At 40.3% G+C, this 16,890-nt stretch overlaps 1 protein-coding gene across 1 annotated transcript in view; it reads left to right on the top strand.

The window, feature by feature from the left end:
- The window catches only part of LOC128579506 (putative ankyrin repeat domain-containing protein 20A4), a 70,973-nt gene extending 56,008 nt beyond the window's left edge, over nucleotides 1-14,965 (top strand). The window contains exon 12 of the mRNA XM_053581567.1: nucleotides 14,759-14,965. Within this exon, the coding sequence (XP_053437542.1) occupies nucleotides 14,759-14,965 (207 nt within the window). The remainder of the gene's footprint in view (nucleotides 1-14,758) is intronic.
- Nucleotides 14,966-16,890: the final 1,925 nt, after the last annotated feature.

The following is a 16,890-nucleotide window of genomic DNA, read 5'->3' as shown; positions in this document are numbered from 1 at the left end:
TAACCTGAAAAAATCTTCTCCCATTCTGAGGACCGTGTGCTTGCTTTACTTACTTTGTTCTTTGCTGTGCAGATGTTTTTTCGTTTTATCAGATCCCTGTAATATATTTTTGGTGTTACTTCATTTTCCTGGGGACTGGGGTCCTCCTCATAGCATATTCTTCCAGGCCAATTTTTTCAAGTGTTTTCCCTGTCCCTGCTAATAGTATTTTTATATTTTTTGTCTTAAGTTTAAACCGTTTATCCAATGAGAATCCATTTTTGTTAATGGTGAAAGATGAGGGTCCTGTTTCAGTCTTCTACAAGTCACCAGCCAATTCACCCAGTACCATTTGTTGAATAGGGAATGTTTTCCCTATTTATGTTTTTGATATGCTTATTAAAGATCGAATGATAGTAAGTGTCCGGCTTAAACTCTTGGTTCTCTATTCTGTTCTATACATTTACCTTAGTATTTTTGTGCCACTATCATGCTGTTTTGATCACTATAGATTTATAGTATAGACTGAAGTCTGGTAGGCTGATAGCTACTGCTTTGTCTTTATTTCTGAGTAATGTCTTGGCTATTCAGGGTTGCCTGCATTATAGATGACCATCCCTTCACCCTGAGTCTATATTTATCTCTTAAGGTAAATTGAGATTCTTATATGCAGCAGATATATGACTTAAATTTGTATATCCAGTCAGCAAAACTGTGCCTCTTTAGAGGATAATTTTAGCCATTCACATTAATTGAGAATATTGATAAACCTGGTAGTATTTTGGGTATCAATTTTTTTTAAAGTCCAGTAGGCATTTTTAATCCTTTTGCAACAGTGGAAGTTGGATTTTGATCAAAAGTTTCTGAGTGAGTTGACTTTGCAGGTACAGGATTGTGCTGGTCACTATAGAGGATAGGATTGAGAATATCCTGGAGAGGTGGTTTCTTTATGGAAAATTTCTTCAACATGTGAATGTCATTAAAGTATTTAACTTCTCCATCATAAATGAACCTCAGTTTAGCTGGATACAGGATCCTGGGTTGACAGTTATTTTGTGTTAGGAGGTTAAAGGTTGATGACCATCCTCTTCTAGCTTGAAAAGTTTCAATAGAGAGATCTGAAGTCATTCGAATATTTTCCCCCTTGTAGGTTATGGCTGTCTTACATCTGGCTGCTTGCAGAATTTTATCCTTCATATTAATTTTGGCAAAGTTAATTATTATGTGTCTGGGTGATGCTACATTTGGGTTGAGTCATACTGGGGTTCTGAAACTGTCTTCTTTCTTCATTTCAGAATCTCTTGCCATGTTTGGTAAGTTCTCCTCGATTATCTCTTGCAGTAGAGCATCTTAGGGCTTTCAAAGCAACCTCATCCCCTTCAGGAATTCCTATAAGGCAAATGTTAGTTTGCTTTGAAGTGTCCCAGACCTCTCTGAGAGAATGATCCATTTTTGCTCTCCCTTTCTTTTCCACGTAGAGCATTTAGAAGCATTCAAAAGCTTTGTCTTCATTGTCAAAAATCCTTTCTTCTGCCTGCTCCATTCTGTTACTGAGGGATTCTACTGTATTTCTCAGATCTTTGAGGGCTTCAAATTCTTGCCTCTATGTGTCAAAACTTTGTTGATTTGTCTTTTAATTAATTGAATTCTTGAGACAACTCAATTCTCACAGAATTTGCATTTTGTCCTGGCTTTATAGCTGTATGGGCCAGGCACTATTTGAGTTCACAGAAACTATGGCTCAGTCCCACCCTGTGTTGTTGCTGCTGCACCTATTCTCATGTAGCTGGCATCTCTGACTACACTGCACTCTATGCTGGGGCGGGTTCACTTAGAGTTCAGAAACTCTCAGTTTCAGCCCTTCCATGGGCTGATGCTGTTGCCCTGCCTGCTTTTGTCCCAGCTAAGCTCCCCTGGGGGACACTTGCATCTTGGGCTCACAAATGTAGCATTTCTGACTCAGCTCTGCCCTAGGAGTGTGCCATCTCTGCATGCACATGGATTCTATTCTCTGTTCCTGCCATGACACTCCAAGGCAGGTATCACCTCAGGCATATCCTTTGCTCAGGGGGCCTTTGTGTCCATCCCACATCTGTTTCGCCCATAGCCGCCACCAGAGCAGAGGCCCAGCTGCCTCTGCTTGCTAAGAGAGGTGGAAAATGTTTCTCCAAAACATCACCAGGGGCATGAGCCCTATTGATCCCACCACTGCCGCTGCTGGGCTGCCATGTGGAATGCCATCTCTCTCTCTCCTGTATGGCTCCCATGATCCACAGTCCCCAGTTTCCACCCATGCCTCCATTTCAGCACAGACTTGTAACAGCCCACACCCTGTCCACACCTCTCGAGAAAATGCCCAAGATTATGGACTCCATGGGGGACAGGCTTCCAGACCACGGCATGAGAGTGGAGGGGAGTGCTGGAAGTTCAGAATTGCAGGTAGAGTCTATGTTCAGTTTAATGCCTGGAGGGAGAGTGCCATGGCACACTAATGGGTCCTCTCTTGGGAAGGAGTTCTGGTTTATAGAGTGTCTCTCCCATGGGATAAAATAGGAAGAGCTATGAACTCTGCTTGCTTGCTTGTAGAAGGGATGCTTTGATATGTGCTCTTTAGTCTTCACCCTTGGCTCAGCTCTAAACCATCAGCTTACTTGCTAAACTTCTGTCCTTTAACTCTCCTTCTGGATGGGTGCCTCTGTGGAAATCTGGTTCCAATCAGCCATCTTGCCTCCTCCCCCACAGTGGATATTTTCAATCGTTTCACCATTGTGGATATTAGGTTTCATTCATTTTCTGGGCGAATTTACTTTAGTGGTAGACCATTAAGCTGATCATAATGGAGGATGAGTCTGAGAATTTCCTGGATAGCTGGCTTAGTTATGGCAAATTTCTTCCACATGTGTATGCAGGTGAGGTATTTGATTCCTCCATCACAAATGAAACTCAGTTTAGCTGGATACAGGATCCTGGGCTGAAAGTTCTTTTCTTTTCAGAGATTGAAGGTGAATGACCATCCTCTTGTGGCTTGAAAATTTTCAACAGAGATATCTACAGTCATTCTAATATTCTTCCCCTTGTAGGTTATACTTTTGTTATGTCTGGCTGCTTTCAGAATTCTCTCCTTCATTTTTACTTGGGTATAGTTAATTACAACGTGTCCAGAAGATGCTTTATTTGGATTGAGTTGTGCTGGTGTTCTGACACTATCTACTATCTGAATTTCTGTATCTTTTGTCATGCTTGGCAAATTATCCTCCGTTATATCTTGGAGTAGAGGATATAATTTGAAATTATCCCCTTCACCTTCAGGAATTCCCATTAGGTGAATGTTTGGTCTTCTGAAGTGGTCCCACAACCCTCTCACCAAGTAATCCATTTTTGCTCTCTACTTCTCTGCCTCTTTGAGTGTTTTAGAGCCTTCAAAAGCTTTCTATTCAACTTTGGAGATCCTTCCTTCTGCCTGCTTCACTGTATTACTGAGGGATTCTACTGTATTTTTGAGTTCATTGAGGTCTTCATTTTTTTTTCCTCCTTATGTCTAAATCATTGCATATTTTGTCTTTGAATTCATTGATTTCTTGAGACAACTTTTGAACTACTCCTTGTATTTTTAATTCCAACTTTCGTTCCATTCTATTAATCTTATTTGCCATCCATATTGTGAATTCCTTTTCTGACATTTCAACCATTTGTTTATGAATGGCATATTCTATTGTGTCTTTTTTGTCATTCCGTGGGGTTGTTAATCTACCCTGAGTATTCATATTACCAGAGTATTTCCACTGGTTCTGCCCAATGATTTTTTTTTTTTTTTTGCAGTTTTTGGCCATGGCCAGTTTTGAACCTGCCACCTTCAGTACGTGGAGCCAGCATATACTGCATATACTTGTCCTTAAGCCACAGGCGACACACCAGCCAATGGTTATTTTTTACATTTTGCCTGGAGATGCTGCTAAAGTGAAAATGGTTTGAGGGATCCCTGAGTTGTAGTTCACCATCCTTTTATGAAAAAGTTGGAACTAGTGACTGTGGCTTTTTTCCCTACAGCTTTACAGAGGTCTCTTTCCATCGTGCATCCTGAGAGTCTGGGGACATGGTAGGTGTGATGGGGCTAGGTGGCTCTGTTTTGTATTCAGCCAGCCTTTATCCAGTCCTAGGGAATCAGTGGCTTTGGTCTGAAATCTTAGCTGGGGAGAGATAAAAGCAACTAAGACACCCCACCTCCAAGCAGCAACAACTTGAAGAGGAGCATCAGTCTCTCCCATTTCAACCCTACCAGGGTTCAACCTTGGAGCATCCCCAGGTAGACAGCCCAGGTCAGGAGTTCTAAACTAATTGTCCTGGGCAGCACAATCACTGTTCATGTGGGAGAGTTGAAAATGTCTCCAACAAGCAGACAGCAGGGGTTGACTAGCAGTTCAAATATGACTTGTTCTGGTACTCCATGGAGTCAGAAAAGCCTACCCAGCAAATGAGTTAGTGCAGGGAGGTTGGAACTCCTTCCCCACTTTCACATCTGCCATGAGCAGTCAGTGTTAATCCTGAGGATCTCTTGCTGAGTTCCCTCCAATGAGCAAATGTGCCAGGGATCTGTGCCTGCCAAAGTCAAAGGGGAGTCAATGATTTCTTAACCAGGCCGTTGCATTCTGCCACCAGCACACAAAGGGAGCTGAATCCTGACACCCTTTGGTGCTCATTGGAAACTGGGTCATGTTTTCCCTGAGTCTGCTCCAAGGTGGGGGTTGACTCGGTGTGTGATTTACTCCCTCAGAGAATGCAGCTCTCACCCAGCCACACTCCTCCTCTGGTACCACTGTGGGGCGAGGTTGGGCTCCCTCTAGTGGTCCATAGAAGTGGTGAGATAGCTTCCCAAAATTTTACCATGGAGGGAGCAGGGTACCATCACTGCTGCTGTTCCACCACATAGGTCCCCAAGCCTCTGCCAGCCGCTACTATGTACTTGCTGGCACTGGGCAAGTCCTCTGCCCCTTGTATCTCTCCACTTCTTCTGATGTCACATTTTTAGCGCACCTGCCCCATGGCCCATACAATGCCCAGCCCTAGCAAAGAACCACCAGAAACTCTGAGCTCTGCAGGGGTTAGACTTCCAGACTTCTAGGCCTGGGGAAAAGATGGACTGAGAGTTCAGAATAGCAGGGAAAATACTTGTCCAACTTTTATGCCAGACAAGAAAATGGCCATGCTCACAGCTTTATTGTGTTTGTTCTGATTATTATCGTTCTTTCTTTGTGGGAGCTTTTGCTGAAAGCTGTCTCCGTAGAGAAGTGGCAGGAAATGGGAACCCCAAAACCATTAATGTGAAAATAGATGTCAGAACTATGCTTCAGTCTAGTGAAGCAAAATTTGTAACTTGATAACAGCAAAGAAATGAAGTGTGCCTCATTCAAGCAAAAGGGCACACTGCTTCTGCTGCTATGGGCACTTATGATGAAGGAAAAACAGTACATGCTGAACGTGTTTGTGAGGCATTAGATGAGTTCAGCATATCTAAGAAGTATAAATCATGAAACCTGAATCAGAAAATGTGCATTTCTCCCCACCACCTAGAGACAGATCATCAAAAGCATATGTGTTTATGAAGCAAACAATAGAGCAAATTATGTAAACTAATCAGAATGAGGAAGGCATGTTACCGGTATAACTCTCACCTTCCGAAAAGAAAAAGTTCAAGTTCCAAACGAGGTAGATGGTTCCCTTCCCACTGCTGCTTTTTCCTTTGTCAGTTGTCTGGTCCATTCTGATTTTTCAATTTTGTATGTTTCATTAATCACATTTATTCACCATTTTACTCTTACCTCCTACAATGAACAGAAAACAGTACTGAGGGTCACCATCTTCATCATGATTTTTATGTTCATTAATATAATGTGTAGACAAGAAAATGTACAAGAAAGTGCGCAGAACAACTTAGGAGATTCTAATAAATGTGTTCTCTGTTTTCATCCTTCACTTTTTATTTTATTTTATTTTTTTGTAAATGATTTTATTTTTTTATTTTATTATTTTTTATTATAGTGTGATCATGGGGCACCATACATTTGTTTTATGAACAGTTTGACACATTTTCATTAGACTGGTTAACATAGCCTTCCTGGCATTTTCTTAGTTATTGTGTTAAGACAATTGCATTCTACATTTACTAAATTTCACAAGTACCCTTGTGAGATGCACCACAGGTGTAATCCCACCTATCACCCTCCCTCCACCCATCTTCCCCTCTCCTTCCCCTCCCTCTCCCCATTCCCCATATTCTTAGGCTATAACTGAGATATAGCTTTCATATGAAAGCCAAAAATTAGTTTCATAGTAGGGCTGAGTACATTGGATACTTTTTCTTCCATTCTTGAGATACTTTACTAAGAAGAACATGTTCCAGCTCCATCCACGTAAACATGAAAGAGGTAAAGTCTCCATCTTTCTTTAAGGCTGCATAATATTCCATGGTGTACATATACCACAGTTTATTACTCCATTCATGGATCGATGGTCACTTTGGCTTTTTCCATGACTTAGCAATTGGAATTGGGCTGCAATAAACATTCTGGTACAAATATCCTTGTTATAATGTGATTTTTTGTCTTCAGGATATAAACCTTATAAACCTAGTAGAGGAATTATAGGATTGAATAGCAGGTCTATTTTTAGATCTCTAAAGGTTCTCCAAACATCTTTCCTAAAGAAATGTATTAATTTGCATTCCAACCAGCAGTGCAGAAGTGTTGTCTTTTCTCCAAATCTACGCCAACATCTCTGGTCTTTGGATTTTGTGATAGGGGCTAATCTTACTGGAGTTAGATGGTACTGGAGTTAGAAGGTAGTTTTGATTTGCATTTCTCTGATGATTAAAGGTGATGAGCGTTTTTTCATATGTCTGTAGGCCATGCCCCTGTGTTCTTCAGAGAAGTTTCTCTTCAAGTCCTTTGCCCAGCCTACGATGGGATCACTTGTTCTTCTCTTGCTTATATGTTTGAGTTCTCTGTGGATTCTGGTTATTAAACCTTTGTCGGAGACATAACCTGCAAATATCTTCTCCCATTCTGAGGGCTGTTTGCTTGCTTTACTTACTGTGTTCTTGGCTGTGCAGAGCTTTTTAGATTGATCAGGTCCCAGTAGTGTATTTTTGAAGCTGCTTCAATTGCCTGGGGTGTCCTCCTCATAAAGTACTCGCCCAGACAGATTTCTTAAAGAGTTTTCCCTGCACTCTCTTCTAGTATTTTTATCGTCTCATGTCTTAAGTTTAAACCTTTTATCCAGTGAGAGTCTATCTTAGTTAATAGTGAAAAGTGTGGGTCCAGTTTCAGTCTTCTGCAGGTTGACGCCAGTTCACCCAGCACCATTTGTTAAATAGGGAATCTTTTCTCCACTGAATGTTTTTAACTGACGTGTCAAAGACCAGATAATGGTAAGTGGCTGGATTCACCTCTTGGTTCTCTATTCTGTTCCAGACATCTACTTATCTGTTTTTGTGCCAGTACCATGCTGTTTTGATCACTTTCGATAAATACTAAAGTCTGAGGTCTGGTAACGTAATTCCTCCTGCTTTGTTTTTATTTCTGAGTAATGTTTTGGCTATTCGAGGTTTTTTTTGATTCCATATAAAACTAAGTATTATTTTTTCAAGATATTTGAAGTATGACAGTGGGGCTTTAATAGGGATTGCATTAAAATTGTATATTGCTTTGGGTAGTATGGACATTTTAACAATGTTAATTCTTCCCAACCATGACCATGGTATGTTTTTCCATTTGTTAATGTTTTCAGCTGTTTCTTTTCTTAGAGTTTCATAGTTCTCTTATAGAGATCTTTCTCGTCTTTTGTTAGATATACTCCCTAGAATTTCATGTTCTTTGGCACTACTGTGAATGGAATAGAGTCCTTAACTGTTTTTTCAGCTTGACTGTTGTTGGTATGTATAAAGGCTAATGATTTATGAGTGTTGATTTTGTAACCTGAGATGCTGCTGTATTCCTCGATCACTCCTGAGAGTTTTGTAGTAGAATCCCTGGTGTTTTTCATATATACAATCATATCGTCTGTGAAAAGCATAAGTTTGATCTCTTCTGACCTTATATGGATACCCTTGATCACCTTTTCTTCTGTAATTTTGATGGCTAAAACTTCCATCACAATGTTAAAGAGCAGTGGAGACAATGGGCAGCCTTGTCTAGTTCCTGATCTGAGTGGAAATGATTTCAGTTTAACTCCATTCAATATGATATTGGCTGTGGGTTTGCTGTATATGGCCCCTATCAATTTAAGAAATGTCCTTTCTATACCAGTTTTTTTAAGTGTTCTGATGATGAAACGATGCTGGATGTTGTCAAAAGCTTTTTTCAGCATCAATTAAGAGAATCATGTGGTCTTTGTTTTTTATTTTGTTCATGCAATGAATTATATTTATAGATCTATGCATGTTAAACCAGCCTTGAGACCCTGGGATAAAACCGACTTGGTCATGATGTATAATTTGTTTGATATGTTGCCGGATTCTCTTTGTTAGGATCTTGTTGAATATTTTTGCATCTATATTCATTAGTGATATTGGTGAATAATTTTCTTTTCTTGTTAGGTCTTTTCCTGGTTTGGGGATCAGGGTGATGTTTGCTTCATAGAACTTGTTGGGTAGTCTTCCTTCTTTTTCTACGTTTTGGAACAGGTTGAGTAACATAGGTACTAGTTCCTCTTCAAAGTTTTGGTAGAATTTTGACGTGAAGCCATCTGGTCCCAGGCTTTTCTTTTTAGGGAGATCTCGTATGGTTGATGCTATTTCAGAACTTGATATTGGCATGTTCAACAGTTCCACTTGATTCTGGCTAAGTCTTGGAAGGTGAAGTGCTTCCAAGTATTGGTTAATTTCCTTCAGATTTTCATATTTCTGAGAATAAAGTTTCTTGTAATATTCATTAAAGTCTTTTGAATTTCCAAGGAGTCTGTTGTTATTTCGTGTTTGTTGTTTCTGATTGATGAAATTAGAGATTTTACTCTTTTTTTGCTGGTGAGGTTAGCCAAATGTTTATCTATTTTATCGACATTTTCAAAAAACAACTTTTTGGTTTATTGATCTGTAATATCATTCTTTTGTTTTAATTTCATTTAATTCTGCTCTAATTTTGGTTATTTCTTTTCTTCTACTGGGTTTGGGGTTGGAATGTTCTTCCTTTTCCAGTTGCTTGAGATGTCCCATTATGCTGTTATCTTCCTCTCTTTCTGTTCTCTTTAGGAAGGCTTGCAGTGCTACAAATTTCCGCCTTAGGACTGCCTTTGTGGTATCCCAGAGGTTCTTACAGTTTGTGTCTTCATTGTTGTTTTGTTCCAAAAATTTGGTAGTTTCCTTCTTAATCTCATCTCTGACCCAAGTATCATTCAGAATAAGGTTATTTAACTTCCATATTTGTATATGTGTTTGCAGATTCCTGTTGTTACTGAGTTCAACTTTTATTCCATGGTGGTCCGATAATGATGCAAGGAATAAGTTCTATTCCTTTAAATTTACTTAGGTTAGACTTGTGACCTAAGCTATGATTGATTTTGGAGTATGTTCCATTGGCTAATGAAAAGTATGTGTATTCAGTTTTGTTGTAATGAAATGTTCTCTAGATGTCTGCTAAATCCAAATGTTGGGTGGTTGGGTTTAAATCTAAAATTTCTTTGCTCAGCTTCTTAATGGCAGATCTATTCAGCACTGCCAAAGGAGTGTTGGAATCTCCGACTATTATGGAGCTGGAAGAAATCAAGTTGCTCGTGTCTTTTAGAGTTTCTCTTATAAATTGAGGAGCATTCTGGTTGTGTGCATAAATATTCATAATTGGAATCTCATCATATTGAGCATTACCCTTAACAAATACGTAGTGACCATTTTTATCTTTCTTTACTTTTGTTGGTTTAAAGCCTATTGTGTCAGCAAATAGAATTGCAACACCTGCTTTTTTCTCATTACCATTTGCCTGAAATATGGACGACCATCCTTACACCCTGACTCTATATTTATCTTTTAAGGTAAGACTTATATGCAGCAAATATCTGGCCTGAGTTTTTGTATACTGTCAGCTATCCTGTGCCTCTTTACCTGACAGTTTAAGTCGTTCACATTAATGGAGAATATTGATATGTCTGGTAAAATTTTGGGTATCAAGTTTTTTGAAAGTCCAGTGGACAATTTTAGTCCTTTCTCCACTGTGGAAGTTGGAGTTTGATCAAAGTTTCTGAGTAAGTTCTTTTTTTGGTAGAGGATTGGGGTGTCACTATGGAAGATAGTTCTGAGAATATCCTGGAGTACTGGTTTGGTTCTGGCAAATTTCTTCAACATATGAATGCCATTAAAGTATTTAATTTCTCCATCATAAATGAAACTCAGTTTATATGGATACAGGATCCAGGGTTGAAAGTTATTTTGCTTTAGGAAATTAAAGGTCGAGGACAACCCTCTTCTGGCTTTAAAAGTTTCAGCAGAGACATCTTCAGTCATTCTAATATTCTTCCCTTTGTAGGTAATAGATTTCTTGCGTCTAGCTGCTTTCATTATTTTTGCCTTCATATTGACACTAGTGAAGTTAATTATGATATGCCTGGGGGATATCTTGTTTGGATTGAGTTGTGCTGGGGTTCTGAAACTGTCTGCTATCTGGATTTCAGAATATCTTGACATATCTTGAAAATTCTCTTTCATAATTTCATGGAGAAGGGCCTCTGTGAGTTGCAAGACCACTTCATCACTTTCAGTGATCCCAATGAGGTGTATTTTAGCCTTCTTCGAATTATCCCAGAGCTCTCTGAGAGAATGATACATTTTTGCTCTCCATTTCTCTTCTTCTTTGAGAGTTTGGGAGTGTTCAAACACCTTGTCTTCAATGTCAGAAATCCTTTCTTCTGCCTGCTCCACTCTGTTACTGAGGGATTCTACTGTATTTTTCAGATCTTTGAGGGCTGCAAATTCTTGCTTCAGTGCATTGAAATCTTCGGTGGTTTTGTCTTTAAATTTATTAAATTCTTGAGACAATGTTTGAATTTCTCCTCGAGTTTCTAATTCTGACTTTTGAATTGCTCTTTGGATTTCTAATTCCAGATTTTCCTCCATTCAGTTCATCTTGTTTGCAATCCAAATTCTGAATTTGATTTCTGACATCTCGGCCAGCTGTTTATCAATGGGATCTTCAGCTACATCTGCCGTATCTGTCCTTTGGGAGTCGTTGATCTATTCTGGTTATTCATGTTACCAGAATTTTTTCGCCAATTGTGCCCCACGATTACTTTACACCATTTGATTTTTCCTCTGGAGCCTTGTCGAGGACCCGTGCAGTGCTACAGCCTGAGATGTTGGGGATCTATCTGATGTGGTGGGGTTAAGTGGTTCTGTCTTGTTTTCAGCTGGTCTCTATTCACCCCTAGTGAAACAGTTACTCTGGGTTTAAGTATCAGCTGTGGAGTATTACCAGCAATTAAGTCACCCCGCCCCCCACAGGCAAGAATTGGAAAAGAAAATCAAACTTTCTTACAACCACACACCCAGGGAACCATTTGAATAGTCCTCAGGCAATTGGCTCAGTTCAAAAGGTCCAAATCAATTGTGTCAGTCAGCACCTGCCTTAGGTGGGAGAGTTTAAAAGGTCTCTGGCAACTGGAATGCAGGGGTCTGGTGACAACTCAAATATGACTTGCTCTGGTGCTCCGTGAAGTCCGGAGGACCCACCCAGCAAACAGGTTAGTCTGGGAAGTTTGATAGCTTCTTCCCCATCTTGAAGTTCTGTCACACCCAGTCACTGCTAGCCCCGCAGGGCTGTGACCCAGTCAGTTGTCTCCAGTGAGCAGATACTGCAGAGGTTTGCACCTGCCTAAATCACAAGGAAGTCTGTGTCTGCTCAGCCAGGCCACTGCTCTCTGCCTCTATCCATCAGGGGGTGGTGAGACCTGTCAACCTTGGGCACTTGGTGGAGGCTGGGGGGTGTTCACTTTGTTCCAGCTATGCCCTAGATTAATGTTACTGGCCTAACAGAACAACCTTGTTGGAGTTTGTTTCTGTCACAGCTAAATTCCTCTGCAGAAGAGGGGCTGATTTGAATTCCCAGAACCTGTGCCTCAGGTCCTGTCTGTACTCCTGCAGGTTTTTATTCGCAGCACGATCCGCTGTCAGCTCTACCCTCCTGTCCTCCTTTGTCTACAGGCTGATGATCCCCTGAGGGCCGGGTGCGTCTTATGCTCAGTAGAGTGGTCCTCTTGGTCAGCCCACTCTGGTAGTTTCCTTGTTCTGCATGTGCTGTTTCTAGTCCTTGTGTTCCACCCAGGCCAGTACCGCCTCAGGCAAACCCTTTACTCATGGGGCCTGTGTTTCAGTCCCAAATATGTTCTGTGGTGGTTGCCATCTGAGAAGATGCCTGGCCTCCTTTGGTTGCCCAGGGAGACAGGGGGAGTTGCCTTGTTGTCGCTAAAGACAGCTGCTGCTCTGTGCCTTGGGGCACTGCTGCTCTGGCGTGATTCCCTCTCAGCTGACCATCATCTCCTCACTCCCATGCCACAGAATCAGCTCTGTCCAGCTGCAGTCCAGGTCCTGTCCACACCCCTCGAGAAATCACACAAGACTCTGGACTCCTGGGGGACAGGCCTCCAGACCTCAGAGTGAGAGTGGAGGGAAGTGCTGGGAGCTCAGAATTGCAGGTCGTAACACAAAACTCATTGAGACCAAATGATCACATAAACAGATACAAAGGCTACCACACGAGCCCGTAGATGCACAGACAGAGACACATAGACATACAGACAACACCCACGACAACAGCAACCAAAAACAACTACAATAAAAAAAGTGATACATGTAAAATAATTGAAAAAAAAGAAAAAAAGTGGTGTTCATAAAAAAGTTAAAAAATAAGAAAGGAGAAATTAAAATTAGAAAAAAATGGAAATAAAAATATGTCTATAAAAATAATAAAAAATTAATAATAGCACCTCCAAGAAAATGGTGAGGAAAAAAACAGAACAAAAAAAAAAGAGAAAAAGAAAAAAAGGCACCAATCACACAAATATTATTCTTGTACATATGTAGAAATATACATCTGTATGTATGATGTAGGGATCAATTTTCGTAGGAATATATTTATAATGCAATATACTTTCTGGACACCAGGAGGCGCTGTGAGTGGTTTCCAGGCTTATACCTGATTCACAGTTTATACTGTTACCATGTAAGCACCCTACCTGGTCAATCGCCATTTTGGAGTTTTGGTAAAAGTTTGTCACCTAAGTATTGTGCAACCTCAGCTGCTCTGTTCCAGATGGCACTCCTACCCGACCTCCCAACTCAGTGCAGCAGTCCACGCTTCACAAATCTTTCCACTCTGCTCCCACGTTCTTCTGCAAACTGGCAACTACAGTCGGCTGTGGGTGAGGGTGTTGGCTGCTGGTGGCTCCCGTGGCTGCTGACAGGTCCCGTGGCTGGAGCGCTCGGGGACCTTATTCTCAGTTTTGTGGTTCAGAGTCTCCCTTTTGAATTGGAACTTTTGAGTCCAGCCACCTGCCAGTTTGCCATGCAGCCTGAACTGCCAGCCCCCTCCAACATTCCCCACCAGGGATGCTCTGGTCTATTTAATCACTCCTGTTGTTCTGGGGGAAGGCGTCTGCCATTTTGGATAGTTCAAAATGTCTGTTTCCCGGGTGGTATCCCTTCCCTTCAATTTTCCATTGGGTTGCCGAGCTCTCTGTGGTTTTGAGTGGCTCTCCTTTCGGGTGCCATCCTTAGCTCAGGAGTACATTTTCGTAAGTTGGGTTTTGCCAGTAATTGCAAGCTGCTGTCCCCCATAAGGGAGGGGCCTGCCAGTCAGCATGGCCAACCAGGGAAAAATCTCTACAACAGTCTGTGGTTTTAAATTACGCCTCATATACAGCAATCTGCCAATTCGCTGAGTGTCTCCAGTTGTCCGTCCACACCAATAATCCACGCATGGGAAAGGTCCAGACCACTCTTCCTCTCACCTGATGACTTGGGAGACGTCGGCTACACGTCCGTCCCGTCTGCCATCATGCTCCGCCTCCATCCTTCCTTCTTTATTAAGGCTTGCCATACTTTCTTGAAGTTGTTTCCTATTTGGGAAGGAGTTGCACAGTGTATGTCCTGTTTACTTTTACTTAAACATAAAAATAAGGCAAGTTGTTCTTATCAGAGGATATCTTTTTCTTCAACAATTTTTCCTATCAGTAAATATTTTATCACAAAACATTTTGATGTCTTCAGGGCCTTGTTTAGCTAAATGAAGCAGCATTGACATTTTTGAGCTCATACTCGACATGATGTACTCCCAAGTTGCCCATTATGCCAGTATCTAGTGTTACCACTGACATATTTCTAAAGTGAGAAATATTTTAAGGATGTAATGCCAGAAGTATGATATCCCATGTATTATATTTTTCACAATGTTGATCTGTGTTTGGTGGAGAATGCAAAGTAATGTTATGGAAGGTGAAGTAAGTTCCTTGTTGCTATATAACATGAGTTAATGTTTTGTCTTTGAATATGTTTCCTTTGGCTGCCTATCCTCAATTTACAGAATCAATAGCCATACACAAGTGGAAGATAAGGTTCATCTTGACAGCATATGTATAGCTGAAATGCTTTGGTTTTCAAGACATTCTTCTTTCTTTAAAGGTTAAAAAACTTTGATCTTAGAGTAGATAATTCAAATATTTTTGACAAAAATGATTATTAAATGTTGATACCACTTATTTTAATTATAAAGTACTTTAAACTCAATGTTGATGTTAATTTTAACAGAATTTATCAGAGAATCTTACCAAGGAGGATCTTAGTGGTTCTTCTTGGACTGGCAATTCAAATGGATATAAGACAGTACCCAAACAAGTAAAGGGTAAGCACTACAACTTACGGGAAATGTCATGTGAAATAATGTTTATTGAAGAACGTGAGCACCAAAAACCATCTTGGCTTTTAGATATGTATGGTAGAAAAAAGAAAAGATGAAGCAAAACAGTGATAAATTGTATGTCTTCTCAGGTGTCAGCAACAGATGATGAAATTGAGAGTATCGCTTAAGGAACTGAATCTTTAGTCCCATCTCAGTATAGTGCGAGAGCTGAGCAAAGGCAAGAAATCAGGAAGAGGACAGCTTTACAAAAGGGGATGAAGAAGTGGGAAAGCAGACAGTACAGAGTACATGGAGAGAAAAGGAGAAGATGGATGTAATGTCAGGGTGGTCCAATAAAATACTTCTTAAGTAAAAGGTAGATTAAAGTGTTAGGTGGGAAGAATGTAGTAAAATGAGCTTCCAGTGCCAAAATGAGTGAGACAAGTAGCACCAACATCCATGTTCTCCCTGTGTTTCTCACTGTTTGGAAGCCATTAAGGGCTGAGGCCCTTGTTCATGCAGAGCTGTTTGATGGAGTGTGGAGCTGTTATGTGTATGCAATTTCATGTCATATAAAGTGATGTTTCTTCATAGCATATGGTTCAATTTTATGAAAGTGGATAGAAGACAATGGGCTTCTTCGTGGAGAGGTCAGGAAAGCTGTAGCCCAGTAACATTCCATTAGAAACATGGTGATTTTAAATGCCATTTCAGTGTGGAATATGTGACTGGGAGCACCTGGAGGCTGTATTCCAAGGGCTATTTTTAGGTAAAGAAATGTGGACTGATACTCTTTAAAGACCAGATATTCTCAAACATTAAGTAATCAATGGGGACCATGTTAAAGATGCACATTGTGATTGAGCAGGTTTGTGATTCTACAGTCGTAATGCATTCTCATTTGTTTCCAGTACTGTTGGTCCTCAGAACGCCCTGAATAACTAGGGCATAGAGTTCTCTGTAGAGAAATGTGTAGGAGGCGCCATTGAAGAGCACTTCCAACCTAGAATCAAGGGAAAGCATTATTTTGTTCTTATTTCTGAGCATTTTTCTAGCTGGAGGATAACACTGAATGATAGAGAAATTGAAACACTAGATATATGATGTTTTGCTAAATAAAGAGGAAAGAGGTGGTGGAAATAATCTATCAAAAGAATGCAGGTGGCAGATTGCAAGATTTTTTTTTTTTTTTTTTTTGGCAAACGAAGAGGGCTTGTGAGTGGTCATAGAGGCAAGGCAGAAAGAAGGTAGCGAGGTAATTTCTCAGTTACTGAAGAGCAAACATGAGAGAACTCAGTTCAGGTGGCTTCAGGAAATTTGCACACACAGAGAAGATTGGGTTACTGCAGCTCCAGAGATTACTGGAAGGAGGAGGAAGTGCTGGATTGGGGCAGAACACAGGGAGGCATTTCTTTTCTCCAGAAGGATCAGGCATCTGAGATATATGTTGCATTGACACTATTTAATCAGATCAGGTTACTTTGAACAAATATGGCTGGCTTTTTTTGCAAATGTTATTTTTTTTTCTATAAAGTAGTTGTTTCCTAATTCCCTTAATGTGAGATCTTCAAGAACACTAATTTTAGAAACAGTACACTTAGCATTTGATGCAATCTGTATAAAAGTAAAGTATGCAAGCAAAACATGTATCCCCAAATATTCTGAAAATTTAAAAAAAACCTAAAAGCTTATTTTTGCCTCTTATGAAATTTAATGTCATATTCAATGAATATTCTAGTGATTTTTGAATATAAAAATTCATTAACATCTAGTAATTCTTTTTTAAAAACATTTTAACCTTTTTTTTTTGTAGTTTGTAGGGCCAGGGCTTGGTTTGAATCTGCCACCTCTGGCATATGGGGCCAGTGCCCTACTCCTTTGAGTCACAGGAGCCACCCAAGATCTAATAATTATATGGCCATTCAATGTTTCCTTTTTGATAAATAGTTCACCATAGATAGCTCAGTATATGTAATTTCTCACATACCTCTTATATGAATTGAGAAAGAAAATTAACAGCACAAAAGTAGAGGACCTAAGA

This window comes from Nycticebus coucang, unplaced genomic scaffold, assembly GCF_027406575.1.
Source record: "Nycticebus coucang isolate mNycCou1 unplaced genomic scaffold, mNycCou1.pri scaffold_60, whole genome shotgun sequence".
NCBI classification, from domain to species: domain Eukaryota; kingdom Metazoa; phylum Chordata; class Mammalia; order Primates; family Lorisidae; genus Nycticebus; species Nycticebus coucang.
The sequence above is the reverse complement of the archived record's forward strand: the minus strand, read 5'-3'. Positions and strand labels throughout refer to the sequence as shown.